The 16,554-nt window shown below is 37.1% G+C and overlaps 1 protein-coding gene across 3 annotated transcripts in view; it reads left to right on the top strand.

Annotated features, from left to right (window-relative positions):
- Positions 1-13,852, top strand: part of mark1 (MAP/microtubule affinity-regulating kinase 1) — a 46,133-nt gene extending 32,281 nt beyond the window's left edge. Inside the window, exons 9-19 of one of the 3 annotated variants that reach the window (XM_022669458.2) lie at positions 397-516; positions 1,611-1,710; positions 2,360-2,472; positions 2,571-2,724; positions 4,501-4,682; positions 5,445-5,542; positions 5,650-5,811; positions 8,000-8,251; positions 10,375-10,401; positions 11,097-11,141; positions 11,876-13,852. In XM_022669458.2, coding sequence (XP_022525179.2) covers positions 397-516; positions 1,611-1,710; positions 2,360-2,472; positions 2,571-2,724; positions 4,501-4,682; positions 5,445-5,542; positions 5,650-5,811; positions 8,000-8,251; positions 10,375-10,401; positions 11,097-11,141; positions 11,876-12,218 — 1,596 coding nt within the window. In that variant the 3' untranslated portion in view covers positions 12,219-13,852. The remainder of the gene's footprint in view (positions 1-396; positions 517-1,610; positions 1,711-2,359; positions 2,473-2,570; positions 2,725-4,500; positions 4,683-5,444; positions 5,543-5,649; positions 5,812-7,999; positions 8,252-10,374; positions 10,402-11,096; positions 11,142-11,875) is intronic. The other 2 variants (XM_022669459.2, XM_022669460.2) reach the window with 2 other exon arrangements.
- The last annotated feature ends 2,702 nt before the right edge of the window (positions 13,853-16,554 follow it).

Here is a 16,554-nt window from a genome sequence, read left to right as displayed (position 1 = left end):
GCAAACATATAGAATTGTAACCTGTGCGTTTACTTTGTTAAAACAAGATAAAATCACCCTGGCCCACCAGAACACTCAGGGTTTTTTAGTGTAGGGCTGTCGGGCATCATTTACTAGTGCTAACTATGATTAGCCACTAATGCTAATGCTGCTGCACCAAGCCGTAATGGAAATCTGGAAATCTAAGCTTACTCTAAATAAACAAAAGCGCTTTCCTCACCCAAATAAACAGTTTTCAGGAGAGAAATCTGTTTAGATTAACATCCAGGTCTGTAAAATGCTGTAGTGCTTCAGGAAAGACTCCCTCTCAGGTCTAATATAAATGCTCATTTCCTTTGTGTGGGGGTGCATTGCATTGCCCACAGGTTGACCCCTGTCAATGTCCTCTCTTCACAGGAGCTGAGAGAACGAGTGCTAAGAGGGAAGTATCGCATTCCATTCTATATGTCCACAGACTGTGAAAACCTGCTGAAGAAACTGCTGGTTCTCAACCCTGGCAAACGTGGTAGTCTGGAGGTTCGTGTCCCTTTTCTGAGTCACTGAAAAGATGATTAACAGTATTTACATAACACTGTTGAAAATGGTTGTTAAATAGATGTGCTTTACTTCGTTAAACTGGCAAAACTGGTCTATTATTCACCAGAAGTTATTTACTCTTTAACAAGGAGTCATTTTATTATTATAATATTATATTATTATTATATCAGTGGCATAAATGGTCGTAAAAAGACAGTAACTTTTGTTTTTTTCACAATAAATTTGATAAAAACCGGGATTGTATTTTAGAAAATGTAGGCTAAACAATAAAAGTTTCTTAACACAATATCCTTTCAAGGAAAATGGGTGTGCATACAACCAGCCATAATAAGTGCACTTGCAAATAATGACATCAATAACAGGCATTTGAGATTGGGAAGAGCACACAAATGCAGCCACAGAATGCTTAGTTTCTTAAATTTATCGAAACATTTGACTCTTCACTCACATTTCATGAAAAATCTGAAATCATTAGGCCATGACAAGGTGTAAATTCGCGTTAAAACATTTAGTACTTGCTCTGTTTGAAATATAGTAGGTCACTCCGCGTTGTATAAGCATGCTGCACGTGAAACTGTTCTTCTACCTCATTACCTGTATTAGCTAATAAAAGAAAAAGAAACGGACAGAAAAACAGGTGAATCAGGAAAATCCCCCGGACTGACATCAACCCATAATTTAGGATATACAGGCCCACTCAACTTGGCCACCCACTGCAGAGCTGTGGATTTAGCCTCACAGCGCTGTTAGCCAATCAGAGGCAAGATGTTTGCATGTGTTGAATATTCATGAGTTCAAGAGCTGAAATGCTGATTGTTTTTTTTTCCTACCCACTCTCCTACTCCATCAACTAAAACTAATTATTTACATTATATTTTATACATTTAAATTTAGCAAACCTCTGCAACACTTCTAATATCTGTACTCTTGATTTTGGTTAGCTGAACAGTTTGTGGATGTGGTTGTGGGCGTGGTTCTGGTTGTGGCCGTGGGTATGGTTGTGGTCATGGGCGTGGCCGTGGGTGTGGCTGTGTGAGTGTTTTTTGATGTATGAATGTTTATCTCTCTCATAGCAAATCATGAAAGATCGTTGGATGAATGTGGGCCACGAGGAGGAGGAGCTCAAACCCTACACAGAACCTGAGTCTGACTTCAGTGACACCAAACGAATAGGTACACACACACACATTTATAGTGCTCACAAGATTTTATTACAACCAAGCAGGAAGATATCATAATTTATATGACTCTAACTTTTTTTTGCAAATCTGTGAGTCTGTTAAACTCCTAATCTCTCTCTGTCTCTCTCTCTCTCTCTCTGTCTCTCGCTCTCTATCTCTCTCTCCCTCTATTCCTCTCTCTATTGTTCTCTCTGTCTCTGTCTCTCTCGCTCTCTATCTCTCGCTCTCTATCTCTCTCTCCCTCTATTTCTCTCTCTATCGCTCTCTCTCTCTCAATTCAATTAAATTTAATTCAATTCAAATAAGCTTTATAGCCATGACCACAGTGAATTGCCAAAACATTAATTGATTAATGATTAATTGAAAAAAAGAACAACATTTGATCAGTTATAACATATACATAAGAAAATTGTTACCTTTTAATTAGACATTAATTATCATTGTAATTGATTTGTTTGGATATTTTCGATTGTTTCAATTATATGATTTATATTATTATCTCTGTATTAGAATCTCAAGTTTTTGGTGTTTATAACTGATCTCTCTTTCTCTCTCTCTCTTTCTCTCTCTCTTTCTCTCTCTCTCTCTCTCTCTCTCTCTCTCTCTCTCTCTCTCTCTCTCTCTCTCTCTCTCTCTCATAGACCTGATGATCACGATGGGTTTCCCTAAAGATGAGATTAATGATGCTTTAGTGGGTCAGAAGTATGATGAGATCATGGCTACTTACTTGCTTTTGGGCAGAAAAGCTCCTGAGGTGAGTTCCAGGCGCTCAGGCCGATCTCACAGATCTGTAATAAAGGTCCTTGTTTATGTTGATGTGATGTAAATTCTGTATCTTGTCTGGTTCTGCAGTTTGAAGGAAGTGAATCACTGTCCACTACAAATCTGTGTCAGAGGCAACGACCCAGCAGTGACCTGAACAACAGCTCTTCACAGTCTCCAGCTCACTCTAAAGTGCAGCGCAGTATTTCTGCCACTCAGAAACAGCGCCGCTATAGTGACCACGGTCAGTTCCATTAACACCCTGTTCCACAATTCATTTACCCTTCTGTAAATCACTTTAATAGAGGTTTTATGGGATTATGGGAAGATCAAATTCTTGCACCTTCAGTCTTGCTTGTAAATTGAACAGATTTAGAATGTCCATATCCATATTCCTGATGTTCCCAGCCTGGCTCTCCACTGCCCGCTGTGTTGTACTTCGGCTCTGCAGCCCTGCACTGATTAACATTAACACACTCAGTATCTGTTTCTGTATTAGCCATAGCTCTATAGTTTGTGCCCATCACATTTTTATATTCATAAATTAGTACCTGTTATATTAGCCATAGTTCACATTAATTCTCTGTACTGTTTTATTCTGTTATTTGTTTGTTGTTTGTTATTTGTTTGTACTGAGCGGGTCAACCCGAGTAGGATGGGTTCCTCTGACTGAGTCTTGGTTCCTTCCAAGGTTTCTTCCTCTTAAAGGCAGTTTTTTCCTGCCACTGTGTCACCATAAAAATTGGCATCTCTGTGGTGCTGCTCATAAAGCAGCTTTACAGAAAAAACAGGTCCACGCCTCTTGTGACAACTTTTGTTGTAAAAAGCACTATATAAATAAAATAAAATTGAATTAAATACAGATACTGGTATCTGGTATATGCCCATTCTAGCCTTGTTTGCTCATTTAATCGCAAACAAGGCTTCAATACCAATTTTCGATACTGGCTGTCTAGTGCACATTGTTGCACTTACGAACAGACAGCTCTTTTTTTTGTAAACTTTATTGCTCAATTCAGAATTATATACATACAGTCCCAGATCCACAGCATGAGGGACTGAGCAAAAGAGCACAAAGTTAAGTGAGTTCAGCTCAGCAAACCATCTTTAGTGCGAAAAACTTTAAGAAACATTCAGTCAAGCCACCGTTAGTGCAGCTAATATGTGACTTTTCCACTAAAAACTCAATATTAAGAAAGGACTGTTGCATTGTAGTTGATTGTAGCAGTGTTTGTTGATTTTGAACAAAAATATACATACTCCTACTCTCTTGGAAAAAAATGGCATCTGTGCATTCCTTATACAAATAACAACCATGGTGATGACACATGTACTGAATGAGTAATGTAATAAACTCAGAGTAGAGTAGAGTGTCACAGTAAAGAGAAGAAAAATAGAGAATTTTGCCTAAAAAGCTGTGTTTTAAACACAACACAAAGATTTCAGTGCTTACCTGTTACACACCATCATACTTCCAGACTGTATTAGCTAACATCTTCTCCGACAGCCTCACAACTCCCGCTGCATTCACCAAAGCCTTACAACCAGACATATATGGACTTTTTGAATTTTTATTAGTTCTATTACCTTTTTTTACCTATGATTTTTAGGTAAAGTATTATTTTTACCTTATTTGTTTTATATCTTTTTTTTTTTTATAATTATACTTTTTTTTTTTTTTTTTAATTATACCTTATTAAAATGCTGTTTTTTTCATTACTTATTTTAATCTATCTACTTTTTTGTTGTTGTTGTTTCTGTCAATCCCTTCCCAATGCAATTGCTCGGCTGCATTCTAAATGAGGGCCACCCTCAAAGTTTAAATAAAGATTGATTGATTTTGGTGGATGTCTAATATTCAGCATCGTCATCCACATTAAAAGTGGTCGTAGTTGAATAAGGTAGATAGTGTAGGTAAATGGGGTGTATAGAAGGAGGAAGACTACAAAATCAAAGGCTGTACCTGTAGCCCAAGTAGGCAGACTGTGTAATTGAGACCCTGTGTGTTTGGCCTGTGCAGTTGCCCCCTCCATCCCGCCGGCCGTGTCCTACACTAAACGCGTGCAGGCCAACAGTGTGGAGGGAGAGAAGAAGGAGGAGTGGGAAGCAGCTCGTAAACTCCCCACCTCCAACTCAAAGGGAGAAATGTCTGTATCACCACTGACCACACAGGAGCACCGGAAATCCTCTACAGCCTCAGGGGTAAGAAATCAGGACCTTCTACAGTCCCAGTCAAAAGTTTGGTCACACCCCTTCTCATATAAATTTTTTTTCTTTCTATATATTTATTATTTTATACCTTGTAGATTAATATTGGAAAATCAAAACTATGGAGGAACTCCATATGCATTTAGGAACTAAACAAAAAGTCTTAAACAAGCCAACATATGTTTTATACTTTAGGTTCTTCATAGTACAGCCTTTTACTTTGACGCCACTTTAAGCTGATTCTCTCAGTCGCTTCATGAGTTAGAACAATTGGATTGATCTAGTGAATAATATATAATTATTATGGTAAAATCACCTTTTCTCTCCGTTTACAAATGAAAAGATTTGTCAAGACATGGTCAAAATGGGTAACTTATGTAAAAAAAAAAAAAAAAAAACCTTACGACCACATTTTATGGAAATACCCAGTGAATAAGAAATGGTTGTTTATATATATATATATTTTTTTTTTTCTTCTTCTCTTTTCTCTCTTTTTTGATGTTGTTTTTTTGTTATAATTGACAGTATAATTGTTTCTAAAAAAAATGTTTTAAGAGACAAAATTTGGATGATGTATATATGCTAAGATATGATTGTCTCTTAAAATAAAGAATAAAAAAAAAATTCCATATATACAAATAATAAAAAAGTTTAAATCATTCATGTTTTTATCAGGTTGTAAATAAGATTATGTCTGACTGAAACTGTGAACTGTGTTTATGTTTTTATGCTTTGTTTCTGTGTGTGAACCAACAGAACAGTGCAGCAGGGGGGATGACCCGGAGGAACACGTACGTCTGTGAGCGTTCCAGCTCAGATCGTTATTCAGCCATCCCCAATGGGAAGGACAGCAGGTAAGCACTGCGACTTTTAGAGTGATGTTATGGAAAGAGATTTACTGTAGAAGTGAATGGATTTAATAGAATGTACGTTTTATTATTATTTTATCTCTTTCTCTCAGTCTGACGGAGATGTCTGCGTCTGGAAGTGGCTCCTCTGTGTCTCCAGGAGCTTCCTCCGCGTTGGCCTCCACTAGGCCTCGTCATGTAAAGTCTATGTCTGCCTCAGGCCACCCCACAAAGTCCCCGCTTCCCCCCATCAAGGACAACGCTGAGTACAAGGGGTGAGAGACCTGAGACTCCAATAGCTACGGCACAAATGTGGTCTTGGATAGCGGTGTGTGATGTGGCCCTGAAATACTGTAATATTATGAAATGTCAGGGTATTTTTTTTATTATTTTATAATTTTATTTTTTAAATTTTTCCCATTTTCTTCCTAATTTACACGGCCAATTACCCAACCCACTCATTAGGACTCCCCCTATCACTAGTAATGCCCCAACACACCAGGAGGGTGAAGACTAGCACAGTGACTTAGTTCTGATACATCAGCTCACAGACGCCCTGTGCTGCAGACATCACCCTAGAAGTGATGTGGGGAGAGAGCGCCATCTACCCACCCGGAGGGAGCAGGGCTGACTGTGCTCCCTCTGAGCACCGGCAGCTTGATGGCAAAGCTGCATTAATATTTTAAGGCATTTTTAATGTCGATATTCTTGACGATACAAAAAAAAACCACTGACATATTTTATTAATTACAAGAGCTTAGTACTGCAACAAAATAAATCTTAATGTTTTATAACAGTTTAAAACACTCAGCAGGAACAGTTACTCACCAAGACTAAAAACATATCCTTTTTTCCCCCCTTCATTAGGGTTTTTTACATGTAAGTGAAAGGATCAATGTTAAGCAACTCTAACTATTTGGTGCATGCATATGAACTGTAAACATAAACTCTACACAAACTAGTAAAATTAATATAAAAGGCATATTTCTTATCGTTTAAACAATTCTAGTGTTACACTAGCAATTTCTGGGCTATATAACATTATGTAACATAATGACTAGGGGATTTTATTTCCAATTTTAGGGTCACAATTCGATTCGATTCTCGATTTTCTTTTTTCTTTTTTTTTCTTTTTTTTTACAGCAGAGAGGCCTATGCCAGTTTTAGATTAGTCTATGGTCAGTCATTGGTTTGATTCATCAAATTTACAATATCTTATTTCAAAAGGTGGGCTTGATATAAGTGATGCAAAGTGATACAAGTGATCTGTAATACACCACATTAGACACTAATGGTCAAATTTAAATAATTTAATTAGGATATATATGTAATGCCATCTAGTGGCTTTTTTGGTAGCAGCAGTGTGCACTATTAAAACAGCAATGTGCAACATAACAAAATAAATAATAAAAAAATACAGGAACAGTCATGTACAAAATAATAGAACAATTAGAGCCTTAACAAACTGAACTCTATCCTACTATAACAGTTAAACATGAAAAATAAGACTTTAAGACTTTTTTGGTCCCTGAGAATGAGAAGTTTATTCTTTAATAAAGATATATTATTAACTTTATCTGAGAGAAAGATGCTCCTTAAGGTACCAAAACTATTAACATATTTGAGGCTAGACAAAACAACTGTTATTTTTATATTTTGAAGTTTTTCTTTAAGAAGATGAGAATGTTCACATTCTCTGGAGAAAGAGCTGCTCTTTCAGCAGTCACAATGTCTGCAGCGTCGCTACAGTGTGCTGCACCATTTACGTAGCTTATAGGGAGGGATCATCCATCATCTTTTTGACTTCGATGCTCGAGACCATGACACAATTTCGATAGATTTCGATATTTCACGATATTACACCCCTAATAACATTTATTTTTTACATTTATTTATGTATTTTAATACGCTTCCTGCTGCCAAAACATGCCAGTTTAATCACAACATTGGAAATCAAAGCTTAGTGTAAATAAACTAACTTTTCTGATAAAAACAAGTGTGTAGAGTAATCCAGGGCCTGTCAGGACAACAAAGTATTTGCATCTTCTCAACATCAGTGTGAATTATGCATTTAAAGAAAGCTGAGTGGAAGGCTTGGATTAAAAGCAACGAGAAATAAATTACCAAAATCGGCCAACGGTATCGACTTCACTATGTCAACTTTTCCTGGTAGACTGTATTTTTTAAACCAGCCATGTCACATAACAGCACTGTTTGCAGTACATAACACCTATTTAATAAAAATAATTAGTACCATCTTGCTGTGTAAATATTGTTATACATGTTATATAACATGTACAACTGTGGCAGATGCATCCTATATAAGTACAAATAATTGTTTTATTTTTTAAATTACTGGATGCAGGTTGCATTTAGGTGAATAGCCAATAGCCCTGAAAGTTACGGTGTCTTTATCCGTTTTATCTGTTCCTGTGTTATATTGGCTGTTTTCTGTGTCTGCAGCTCCCGGGCTCCAGCTGCCTCTCCATCAGCACACAGCATCAGCAGCACCACCCCAGACCGGACCCGCTTTCCTCGGGGCAGCTCCAGCCGCAGCACTTTCCACGGAGCTCAGCTTCGAGACCGCCGCAGCGCCACCTACAATGGCCCACCGGCCTCACCCACACTCTCCCACGACACAGGGGCTCTGTCTCAGGCTCGCAGGGGCACCTCCACCGGGATCATCAGCAAGATCACGTCCAAGTTCGTGCGAAGGTGAGTGTGCACCACCACCCCTCCCCCCCCGAGTGAAGTCAAACCTCTCTTGCTCTCATTATAGCTGTCCATGTTTTAGTTTCTTGTAGCTCATCAGTTATTGGTGGAAGTTTTGCATGTCAGAACACCTTGAATAAATACACTATATCAGGGGTCGGCAATTAAGTTTGGCCACACCTACCCGTTACAGTTACAGGAGCTTTCTGACATCCCGCTCTATATCCATCAGCGTGAATATGGACTTATGGATATGAATCAGTCATATGCAGTAGGGGTGTCACGATTTCAAAATTTTATCGAAATCGATCGAAATTGTCATGGTCTCGAGCCTCGAAGTCAAAAAGAGGATGGATGATCCCTCCCTCTAAACTACACAAATGGTGCAGCACACTGTAGCGACGGCGCGGACATTGTGACTGCTGAAAGAGCAGCTCTTTCTCCAGAGAATGTGAACATTCTCATCTTCTTAAAGAAAAACTTCAAAATATAAAAATAACAGTTGTTTTGTCTAGCCTCAAATATGTTAATAGTTTTGGTACCTTAAGGAGCATCTTTCTCTCAGATAAAGTTAATAATATATCTTTATTAAAGAAAAAAACTTCTCATTCTCAGAGACTGAAAAAGTCTTAAAGTCTTATTTTTCATGTTTATCTGTTATAGTAGGATAGAGTTCAGTTTGTTAAGGCTCTAATTGTTCTATTATTTTGTACATGACTGTTCCTGTATTTTTTTATTATTTATTTTGTTATGTTGCACATTGCTGTTTTAATAGCGCACACTGCTGCTGCCAAAAAAAGCCACTAGATGGCATTACATATATATCTTAATTAAATTATTTAAATTTGACCATTAGTGCCTAATGTGGTGTATTACAGATCACTTGTATCACTTTGCATCACTTATATCAAGCCCACCTTTTGAAATAAGATATTGTAAATTTGATGAATCAAACCAATGACTGACCATAGACTAATCTAAAACTGGCATAGGCCTCTCTGCTGTAAAAAAAGAAAATCGAGAATCGAATCGAATCAGAAATAAAATCGAATCGAGGATTTAGAGAATCGTGACACCCCTAATACGCAGCAATAAGAGCTTCTATTCTTCTGGATATGCTTTCTACAAGATTTTAATCTTTGTCAATAGGAGGTTTCGCCCATTTTCCAAGAAAATGATTTGTGAGGTCAGGCACCAAGTATGATGAATGAAAAGTGCCTCGGCCGCAGGATGATATAGATTAAAGTCAGGGTTTTGTGCAGGACAATGACCTCCTTCCACATCAAGCTCACCAAAGTTGGGTGCATACAATTATCCAAAAACTCTTTGTATGCTAAATAGTTAAGATTTCTTATCCATTAAAACTAAGGGGCCTCAGCTAACCACTGAAAAACAACCCCATAGCATTATCCCTCCTCTACCAAACTTAACATTTGCATACAGTGCAGGCAGTCAGGCAGGTAATATTCTCTTGGCATCCGCCAAACCCAGTCTCACACTTGATAGTGAAATATCTAGTATAGTTGGTAAGATCTTTAAAATCAGGAGTTTATTTACTAGTAATTTACTAGTTTATGAAGGTAGACTGTATGTATGTTTTTTTCTGTTTGCAATGGAAATTTTGACACAGCTGTCATTTTCAAATCATGTCAAAAATGACTTGTGTTTATAATATATTTTAGGGGGAGACATCAGTGTTTAATTTTCTAAACACTTGAGACTAAATTTGAATATAGAAAACTGGGTGTAAAACATCGTTATTATTATTTATTTTTTTATTTTGTATTTTTTTGGCGTCCTTTTTTTCCAAGTTTCAAAATTTTCAGTTCTGTTTTTTACATTCTGATTTTCAGGAAAAATTATAAAATGAATTTCTTTTTTTGAATTCGTGATTAAAAAAAAATTGCATCTTGAAAAACTGAAGTTTTACACTCAGTTTTATCCAATTTAATTTAATTTAGCCTCAAATGTTCAGAACATTAAAAAAACAGTAAAAGAGAACATGTATTGAATTATTTATTCTTAAAAGCAATGTATAAAACATTGTTTTAAAACTGTCCTTCCAAAACACACACTCACACATGCACAGAGGCTAGTTTTGATACCGTATGTTTCTTCTTTTCTAGAACTATGTCTTTCAGGGCCTTCCAGAGGTAGGAGAGCTATAGGCTAGTGTCTGTAGCCTCAGATTATTCTGAGATTTAACTTTACTCCCCACTCGCCCCTAGTGTACTGCCACTTCTGCAGTTGCCTGATTTATAGACTCTTCCCAGCATGGTACAACAATAAGCCCCTCCCCCTCCCGTATGAATCTGTATGTGCATGACTAGCTGAATACGTTTCCAGTAGTGATTGCCTGTGGGGATCCAGCAGAGACCCAGTTTGCTTCACTGCTTCACTGTGTGTGATCAGAAAATGAATGTATAGGGAAAGGAAACAGTCTGCAGTCCTGTGTGTGTGTGTGTGTGTGTGTGTGTGTGTGTGTGTGTGTGTGTGTGTGTGTGTGTGTGTGTGTGTGTGTGTACAGAGTCTCCGTACAGTGTGTGGAATGTTGAATGTGTCTATTGGAGCCACATGTTGTTCCATTTAGTCATACTGTGAAGGACAAAGACATGTTCTTAAGAATAAAGACACTTTTTTATGTATATTTTTTTTTTACTCCCGGATCAGTGATTCAGATCCACATCCTTTTGTTATTCTCTGTTTTTTGCTGGAGTTGTGTAGTTGTGTAGTTGTTGGGTCCTGGTTGTTTCATCCCCTGATCTGTGAGTGCGGTAGTCTTGCTAAACCCACCCCATCCCTTTTTTTAAATGGCTGATTTTCAATCTATACTGTTGCTGTCTTCAAGGCTGCCCAGTGAAGGAGAGGCCAGGGGCAGAGCATACAGCCTGAGGTGAGACACTATTGGTTAACAGTGAAACATTGTCTGTGGACATCCTATTTCACTGTATTTGGGGTGTGTGTCGTTATACATCTGCTTTGGTTAGGAGGAGACGAGACGTGTGATGTGACGGGGGTAGTAGGCTCTAAAAAATCTGTGTATGATCTTTTATTGAAGCTGTTTTATTCAAATCCTGTCTGTGTAGTGTAATTGTCTGTTAATGTTTGGTTTACCAGTTTACGTGTTGCATTTTCACATGTTGAGTCCCTTTTAAAATCTTAAGAATAAATAAATATCTGTTGTTTTTTTAAATATTTTTTCCAAACATATTGAAACAGTGAGGCCAATTATTTTGCATTATGTTTAGACTGTTGACTGAAAACATTTGTTTGTCAGTAAATGATAAATATTTCAGCACACACACACACACTATTTATTTTATCAACTGCTGTGGCTTTCTTTGTTCTACCTTTTTGACATCTGTTACTTAGTACACCAGTGACGACTTTCTTCTACAAGATTTTTTTGATCTTTTAATGTAAATTGCAGTTGTTTTCGTTTTACAGAACTTAGTTAGTAGAACAGTTATCTGCCTCACTGTTCCAATATTTTAAAGAGCATTGCTTTTATAAAGCAGATCTATTTGGTAATCTAGATAAAAAAAAATATTTGCATTTATTTTAAAACTCCTGTTTGAAATGAAGGTTGACACTTATGAGCGGATGGGTGTTTTTGTTTGTCATCAGGAGCGGCTCAGGAGACCCTAAAGATGATGGCCGAGACTCGAAGCCACGTTCACTGCGCTTCACGTGGAGCATGAAGACTACGTCGTCTATGGAGCCCGCAGACATGATGAGGGAGATCCGCAAGGTGCTGGACGCCAACAACTGCGACTACGAGCAGCGCGAGTGCTTCCTGCTTTTCTGCGTCCACGGAGACTCCCAGCAAGACAGCCTCGTCCAATGGGAGATGGAAGTATGCAAGTTGCCCCGCCTTTCGCTGAACGGCGTGCGTTTCAAACGCATCTCGGGCACCTCCATCGCATTCAAGAACATCGCATCAAAGATTGCCAACGAGCTGAAGCTGTGATGGACCGGGGAAGCGAACGATAGAGCGAACGTGCAGAAAACTGTACGAACCGAGAGCTCAGCACGCTCCACTGATTACATTTACTGCTTTCTGAGGCTGCTGCTGTATTGTTTCGCCAGCAGAAGGGGTGGGGAAAGGTTTAAAAAAAAAAAAAAAAGATTAAAAACAAAAAAAAAAAGACCCTTCCTTCTACCCAATCCCACCATGCTCTTAAGACCCATCTTTGCAATAACATAAAAAACCCATTCAGGGTCAGCAGTTTGAAGTTCCTTTGGCAGAACTACCTTTGTAGGGTAAACAGAGACTTAAAACGCTACTTTTTCCACATGTACAGTTAAGATACATAATGTTTTGTTCGAATTGGTCATAGAGTTGTACAATACAAGACTCTTTCAGCCTGAGTATTTAAAGGTGTTGTATAGTCTTGAGTTGTGTACAGAAAATTTGTTAAATGTGTCTCACTGTAATGTTGTTTTTGTTTAGCTCTTTGCTGTGTCCTCGTATGGTTTTAGAATTTTATTTTTACTTTTTATGTGACATTTGAATGATTCTTTTATATATTCTTTCAGAGTTTTTTTTCTCTAGGCAGATTATAGACCTGGTCATGATGTTTTGGCAGGTTACTGAATAACAGTGTTCCATTAAGCAGACTGTGCACATCCCAAAAAGACTAGTTATTTTAACCCACAAATCATGACATTTTTCTTCCTTTCCACCAAGAAAAGACTTTGAGTCATTGAGTTGTGTTGTTAGTGAGTGTGGCACTTACTCTATTGGTCAGTCTGTGTACGATAAAAAGGGTTGTTAGGATATTTGAAGTTGATGATGACGCTATTTCCTGTAGTAGATGTAAAAGATAATAATAATAAAATAGGAACAGGAGTGGACCCAGTGCGGTCAAAAACACCTTGAGATTTTCCTCCCAGCAGTTCATTTCTTATTGAGTTCATTGTGTTCTCATTGAGTTTATTTATTTCACCGTTTTATGCCTTTAATGTGCTGCTTTATCTTCCTTAGAATGTCACCCGTATGTAAAGGAAGTAGGATGTAACGTTGCTTCTGAAAATGTACCTTACCTTTGTTCCTTTTGTGATTTGTGATGATTGCAACGATACGATACATAAGACCACTTGTGCTGGAACATTTCTGTTTGTTCTTTTGTACGGAGGTGATGAGGGTTTAATGTGCAATGCGTTTCATGCTGTGTATATACAGACAGTAAAAGGTCCCTGACTGCACATTTTTAAGGAAAGGTTATGGTTTGTTTCCTTATTTTTTAAAAATGAGTGGTTTTGATGAATATAGTTGAAGCTGTGATCAGACTTTGGGAGGCGTTGCGCTCCATGTTGTAGCGGTACATTTCCCTGCAGGTGCTTGATTATGCTGCCTTAGAGGACAGAGCTGCTTGGAGGTGATTTGGAAAGTCAGAATAATTATCCACTAAAATGCAAATAACCTTCCTCTGCCCCCCCCCCCCCCCCCCACCACCACCTTCATCCAGTCATTTCACCTTACTGAACCCATAACCCTTCCTCTCAATATTGTACTGTACATTTCTCAAACGTCTGATGGGTCAAGATTTAGTCTCACTGGTGCACATTAAAGCTTACTTGAAAGGAATTTTTGAGCCAAAACAGATTGTGTGCTTCTTTTTTGGCTTTTTTTTTAGTTTATACGTGAAAATGTTGTTTTAAGGTGATGTGAAGAGGTTTCGGGCTGACATGAAACAGGTTATTATTATAGATAGTACGGTACATGCTTGCATACAAGAAATTCAGAAGTACAGTTTTAAACAATTTAACCCAAAAAAAATCTATGGTGATGTACTAGTGCATTTCAAAGTTAAAATATCATTGAATAGTTACTTTATTTCAGTAATTCAGTGTTAAAAATGTGGAATGTATTACACACAGAGTGATCTATTATAAGCGTTTATTTATTTTATTGTTAAATGATTATGGCTTACAGCCAATTAAAACCCAAAAAGCAGTTTCCCAGAAAATTTGAATATTATATTATAAGACCAATTGGTACTTTTGGCAGTGTGGGCAGTGTGCCAAGTCCTGCTGGAAAATGAAATCCGCATCTCTATAAAAGTTGTCAGTAGCAGAGGGAAGCATGAAGTGCTGTAAGATTTTGTGGGAAAACAAAACTGCACTGACTTTAGACTTGATAATAGAGATGCGGATTTCATTTTCCAGCAGGACTTGGCACACTGCCCACACTGACAAAAATACCAATTGGGCTTACATAATATTCTAATTTTCTAAAACATTGATTTTTGGGTTTTCATTGGCTGTTAACTATAATCAACAATAAAATGAATAAAAGTTTAAAATAAATCACTCTGTGCGTAATACATCTATATAATAAGTTTCACATTTTGAGCTGAATTACTAAAATAAAGCAAATTTTCATTGATATTCTGAATTTTTGAGATGCACTGGTGTGTGTGTGTCACAGACCCTTTAAAAGCCGTGTAAAATTTCTTACATCACTCTGGTCTTCACTTAAACTCCCTTTTTAAGTCCCTAAGTGACATACTAAACATCCTGAGAGCATCACTACAGGACAGTGTGTGAATCTGTCCTTATTTGCAGAATGTAGGAGTGTTTTAGGAGGAGTTTTACTGGAGATAAAGCGAATCTAGCTCCTTTTAAAAGTGTATTATTTGCTTCTACAGGGCTGTACCAACCATTTGAACAATTCAGATACTTTAAATTTACTTTAAATGTTATTCGTCTCATATAACTAGTTCTGACTGGAGGTCTAGAATAAAATGTTAATATTATGAAATGTTATGAAATATTGGTTTTGTCATTTATATTACATCATGATTTTAACCTTAAAATATTGTGCCCAGTAGGGCTGTCACGATTTCGATATTTAATTGAAATCGATCAAAATTATGTCATGGTCTCGAGCCTCGAAGTCAAAAAGAAAAACTCTAAAATATAAATATAACAGTTGTTTTGTCTAGCCTCATATATATGAATAGTTTTGGTACCTTAAGGAGCATCTTTCTCTCAGATAAAGTTAATAAGAAAAAAACTTCTCATTCTCAGGGAGCGAAAAAGTCTTAAAGTCTTATTTTTCATGTTTAACTGTTATAGTAGGATAGAGTTCAGTTTGTTAAGGCTCTAATTGTTCTATTATTTTGTACATGACTGTTCCTGTATTCTTTTATTATTTATTTTGTTATGTTGCACATTGCTGTTTTAATAATGCACACTCCTGCTACCAAAAAAAAAGCCACTAGATGGCGTTACATATATATCTTTCTATTATTTATTATTTAAATTTGACCATTAGTGTCTAATGTGGTGTATTACAGATCACTTGTATCACTTTGCATCACTTATATCAAGCCCACCTTTTGAAATAAGATATTGTAAATTTGATGAATCAAACCAATGACTGACCATAGACTAATCTAAAACTGGCATAGGCCTGCTGTAAAAAAAGAAAATCGAGAATCGAATTGTGACCCTAAAATCAGAAATAAAATCGAATCGAGGATTTAGAGATCGTGACACCCCTAGTGCCCAGAATAAGAGACACACTTATTAGCTGCTCACTGAATTTATCTGATTAAGTTTTGAAATTGGTGTTCATATTTACAAATGGATCTATGGCTATTATAGGGTTAATGCTGTTGTCTAGAATATTTCTGCTTTTAATCCAAGCTGAGCAAAATATTCTAATTAATGGTATTAATGGTGCTATGTCTAATATATTAATTCTAAAAAGAAAGAGTGGTCTGGTAGGTTTGTAGGATGTGATTTCAACATGTATTTTGACATTATTTAAAAATGGTGTGAATCTTTTTATAGGAACCTACTTTAAATCAGAGAGTTCTTCAAATCCACAAACTTCCAGACTGAAGCTTTACTCAGAGACTGTAGACAAGTGAGCTCTGAGGAGAAGGGTAAAGCTGCAGCCCCGGAGACTGCAGTTTTAAGACCCTCTGTTTTTCGCGACACTGCCACCTAGAAAAAGTGGTTGTAGACAGGATGGATTACAGTGGGAATGTTAATCAACTTGTAGCCTAAATTTAAAGTATTAAACTATGCAGATTTTTTGAAGTAGACATATACATCTACACAGGATGTGACTGTATACATAGCCTTAAAAAATAACAAGCACCTAACCTAGGAGTGCTTGCTTCAAAACATCTAATTAGCCTGTTAGTTATATTTTTAATGAAAGCATAGTAATGATAATAGTGATAATAAGTTCTGCTTAGCACATAGATTGAAATATAAAATATGTTTCAGTGCATTAAATCAGTGTAACGTTAGACTTCTGTCTTGGGTGTAACGTTAAATACTATATG

This window comes from Astyanax mexicanus, chromosome 16, assembly GCF_023375975.1.
Source record: "Astyanax mexicanus isolate ESR-SI-001 chromosome 16, AstMex3_surface, whole genome shotgun sequence".
Classification (NCBI taxonomy): Eukaryota; Metazoa; Chordata; class Actinopteri; order Characiformes; family Acestrorhamphidae; genus Astyanax; species Astyanax mexicanus.
This window is presented reverse-complemented; position numbering and strand designations above follow the sequence as displayed.